Raw genomic sequence first — 5,000 nt, forward strand, 5'->3', positions numbered from 1 at the left:
GTCGTGTCTGCGATGGTTTAATTGTATGAATGGGGCTGTGTCCTGACTTGAGCTAAACATGAATGGAATGGTATGTGTAAATATAGAAATGTGTGCGTGTGTGTGTGAGTGTGTGTGTGTGTGTGTGTATGTGTATATATATACATACATACATACATACATACATGTATTTATTTATATATATATATATATGCATATATATATAAATATGGATATATATGTATATATATATATATATATATATATATATATATATATATATATATATATAGAGAGAGAGAGAGAGAGAGATTTACACCCACACATGTATATATATATATATTGATTTATATATGTGTATGCATATATATTGACTTATGTCTGTATACATGTATGTATTATATATATATACACGTACGCACACATATATATGCATCTATATATTATATGTACGTATATATATATGTGTGTGTGTGTGTGTGTGTGTTTGTGTATATACATGTATGTATATATGCTCGTGTGACACAAATATATATGTGTACATATACATGTATATATGTATATGTGTGTAAATATGTGATTATACGTGTCTGCATTCTTAAATGCATATATGTATTTATTTACATAAGTTTATACATATGTATTTCTGTGTGCTAATATTTACGCTGTGTGTGTATGTGTGTGTGTGTGTGTGTGTGCGCGCGCGCGTGTATGTGTGTGGGTGTACGAGCGCGTGGAATTAGTATATTGTTTAAAGACTTCCGTGAAGCAGCGACTGAGTAATGAAACGGATTGTTGATTATTCCAAAGCTCAAAAGTCGATACTATGAAAGTCATTTGGGCTAAAGTGTTAATAATTTCCATCAGACATGGTCTGATGTCTGTACACAGATGCACAAATACAATCACATAAATATAGATTTTTTTACATATATACCTATATATATATATATATGGGATTGTACCAAAGACACTTGGTTGCAATCCATCTATTTAATATACACACTCTTATGGATTTAATATAAAGTGCATTTTTCATAATTGCATACAGTTACAAAGATGTAAATATAGACACCATAAAATACAAACACACACGCACACGCGCACACACTAACACACTCACACACACACACACACTCAAAAGAAGCACATATACGCCACCATATGTGTGCATACGGCCTATATATACACACATATATTACGCGTATTTATTTGCTGTTACGGTAAGGAGATTAGGAGGAGTAGGTGGTAAAAGACATATAGGGTGATTGACTGTAGATGTAAAATGAAAGTGAGTGGCAGGATAAAGTGTTTTTTTTTTTTTTGTCAAATACATAAATACAAGCTCTAAACATGTTTTGTCTCCAATTTTTATCCCTTTTGAAAATATACTACATAATATAGTATATGTCTAATTGTAGTGATCATACCGGTAAAGAGAAACTATATTTATTTATTAGCAATTGAAATATCTGCTCTCTAATTTATACATTTGTTGTCATTATTGACGGCACAGTCACGTAAAAAGGCAAGCACACCTTTCTGTACTAAAGTTGCATGCAAGAACAATGTATAAATGCAAAATCATTCGAGCATAGACAAACGCTTACAAAATAACCATGTACACTAACACATACGAAAATATAAACTTACATATATCGATACACATAAAATCACAAACATATTTACAAATCCCTAGAATTATCTTCACTCATCTGTAGAAACTTAGACACTATGTTAAGTTTGATTTGTTGAATTCTGTGCGAAATAGTGGGTATAAGACGTTTAGAAACAATCGTTTCGGTGCCGCCCTCTTGGTGTCGCTATTTATTTGATATTTTAATGTTGCACTGAGTTTAATGTTTCCCGCTTCCCCCCTCTCTCTCTCTTTATCTCTCTCCCTCTCTCCGCCAATGTGTTTTTGTGTGTGAGAGAGCATATTTCTCTATGTGTATGAGGAAAGGGAGAATGTTTAATGTGTTCGTGTTCAATAAATAAATTGTAATCTCTCTCTCACCCATTATCTATCACTCTTTCTATCAACAAAACTTTTTCCATCCCATTTTGCACCATTCGATCGTCACATCTCGAGATTTACAGTCTGCGTAGTCAGCCTAATGGTATCTTCCACATAAGCCGTTCCAATATTTGGTTTCTTTCGCTCCGTTTTTTAAAATTCGATCCAGTATTTAAATTGCTTAAGTCCGATGGTATGGCTGCTGCCTGAAGAACTTACATGGGTTCCATGTGCGTGAATCTTTTAATAGCGTGGGCTATACATGTGAGGCGGTCATGAAAAGCAACACACACACACACACACACACACACACACACACACACACACACAAACACACATATATACATACATACATACATACATTTATTTTTCTTTTTCAAAATGTAACCACATGTGAATCCTTGGTGATTTTCTTCCTCCGTCTTCTCTTCTTTTGGACTTTCCTCTATTTCTGAAGAAGAGCTTTGCTCAAAACATTAAATCCTCTTTCTTTCCTTTCCTGAGCGTCTGATAATACATTATTTGTACCACGTCCTCACATTGTTGTTTTTTCATGTTTGTTCTTCTTTGTTTGGATTCACTATATATATATATGCATATTTGTATATATTTGTATATATTTGTATATATGCATATTTGTATGTAGCGTATGGAAGCAGGCGTAGTATTTGTCATTAAAAATAACTTAGTGTCAAAGTTGAGCGCCTTACCAAAGGGTATTAATGAGAGAATCATGGCTCTGAGCATGAAATTAAGAGATGATTGCCATGCAACAATTACAAGTACATATGTACCGACTTTAGATAGCAGTGAAGAATCAAACTCGAATATTAGGAAGCTTTAAAAGAGTGTTTGCGTGGTATAGCCAATTCTGATAAAACTATTTTGCTTGGTAACTTTAATGCTAGAATTTGCACTGATTGGACTATATGGAACTATTTTGGAACGTATGGGGTTGAGTAAATGACCGTTAATAGTTTGTTACTCCTTCAACTTTGCACTGAAATGGACTTCTTTATATCAAGTACTCAGTTTAAACATAAAGAATGTAGTGTACAGGACTTGTGTACTTTCATCCCTTCTTTATTCATAAATGACACTGGTAGTAGAAAAAGGTGCACAAAGTAACGGATTCTGAAGTACTTGAATGTGCTAGTGCGTATGGCATTGAAGCTGAAATTCATCGACACAGACTTCGCTTGACTGGACATCTGATAAAGGAATTTGATCAAAACACACCCAAACAACTGTAACGGTCAGATAAAAGAAGCAAAGAGGCCTTGATGTAAACCAAAAATGCGATTCATAGATTTAATTAGTAATTCGCAAAAAAATTTCAAAATGACGCCTGCAGACTGGGAGAGCAGTGTAATGAATCGACCAAAATGGAGGAGAAAATCCGAGAAGGTGTTGCCTTGTTTGAAGATAATAAGCAGGAGCATGCACTTATAAAAAGAGAGGCAAGAAAGGGTTTGCTTGTGGCCATTGACCCTTCTCAACCTGTGACACTTGCAACAGTATTTATCTCTCCTAAACTGGACTAGCCAGTCATAATTGGGCGCACTTATTTAAGCCCCCTACTGACTTTTCACAGTCAATATCTGATGAATTATCTTGCTCTGTTTACAATAAAATCTGCAAAAGTAAATCTGGGTTGACAAGGCACATGAAATGTCACCATAACAATTTCCAGCAGTCTTTTCAGCAAAGTCAAGCGTTTCCATGTCGTCTTTAAGGAAAACTTTGTAAATTTCTTGTTGGACTAAAGAGTCATTTCCATCACATAACACGGAGACTATCTTTAACCATCTTCTACTAGTATTAAACTGTAAATATTCAGCTCCATATTTGTTGTTGGTTTTTAATCAGTTTGGTATTATATGTATATACTCTGTCAGTGCTGCTGTTAGGAAGAGTTACATGTTAAATTTCTTTGAACTACTTGAAGTTTTGCGAATTTTCGACAGAATATTTTAAAAAATTGTAGTTTGTGCAGCCAAATAGAGGTTGTCGACTAGCTAAAAATACATGACATTCAATGCGTGTAACTACTATATTCTTAATTGAAAGCAATTTTCGTCAACAAAATTCAAAACTTACATCAGAACTATACTTTTTGAGAATAATCAGATAAATATTTCTGATTATTCTCAGAATCAGATGAAAATTTCTGATTATTCTCAAAAATTTGAAAAAACTTCAAGTGGTTGAAAAACTTCAAGCTCCTTAATTTGGATTCTTTGTTTATAGAAATTCTCTACCAATTCATATATTTATATATATATATTTAACGTGCATATTTTTATATTTTTCAGGTTCCGTAATTGTTTGAAGAAAGTTTCCAGCAACTCTTCGATAACCCATCTCATTGGACGTATCTACTTTGATTTCCTTGGCTCTCGGTGTTTCGTCTTCACCAAAGAAAAATACTGCGTGGAGCGATCTTGGTGGGGAAAATGTCGCACATATGGCACCCAGCTGACAGCTAAAATCAAGTTACAGGAGTGCTATTAAAGCGATATATATATATATATATATATATATATATATATATATATATATATATATATATATATATATACACATATATATATATATATTATATATATATATGTATGTATGTATATTTAAACATACATACGTACACATACACCCTGCCATTGTTTGTTAAACACCAATCTACCATCAATTTATATACCTCTTCTACATCAACAACATTTCATTCATTTTCTAATAGAAACTTAAAGATAACAAAAAAAAAAAAGAAAAACATCCACATGATGACCGAGAGATGCGTTTGTAAATAATCTGGACTTACTAATGTTGGTTTATGTAATGGTTTGAATGCCGGCAATCTCACAGGAAACGTGAAAGAACGGAGGAGTGAGAGTGAAAATAAGCGAAAAGAAAAAAACAAACAAAAAAAACAGTTAAAAAACACACAAAAGATAAAACCTATATCACTGCTTTTGTCCATTAATTTCATCTCGGTTTCGCCATTTAA

The 5,000-nt window shown here is 33.1% G+C and overlaps 1 protein-coding gene across 1 annotated transcript in view; it reads left to right on the plus strand.

Moving 5' to 3' along the window:
* Positions 1 to 4,766, plus strand: part of LOC106876172 (uncharacterized) — a 122,065-nt gene extending 117,299 nt beyond the window's left edge. Inside the window, exon 2 of the mRNA XM_014924602.3 lies at positions 4,312 to 4,766. Coding sequence (XP_014780088.1) covers positions 4,312 to 4,510 — 199 coding nt within the window. The 3' untranslated portion in view covers positions 4,511 to 4,766. The remainder of the gene's footprint in view (positions 1 to 4,311) is intronic.
* The last annotated feature ends 234 nt before the right edge of the window (positions 4,767 to 5,000 follow it).

This window comes from Octopus bimaculoides, chromosome 1 (assembly GCF_046866305.1).
Source record: "Octopus bimaculoides isolate indiv1 chromosome 1, ASM4686630v1, whole genome shotgun sequence".
NCBI classification, from domain to species: Eukaryota; Metazoa; Mollusca; class Cephalopoda; order Octopoda; family Octopodidae; genus Octopus; species Octopus bimaculoides.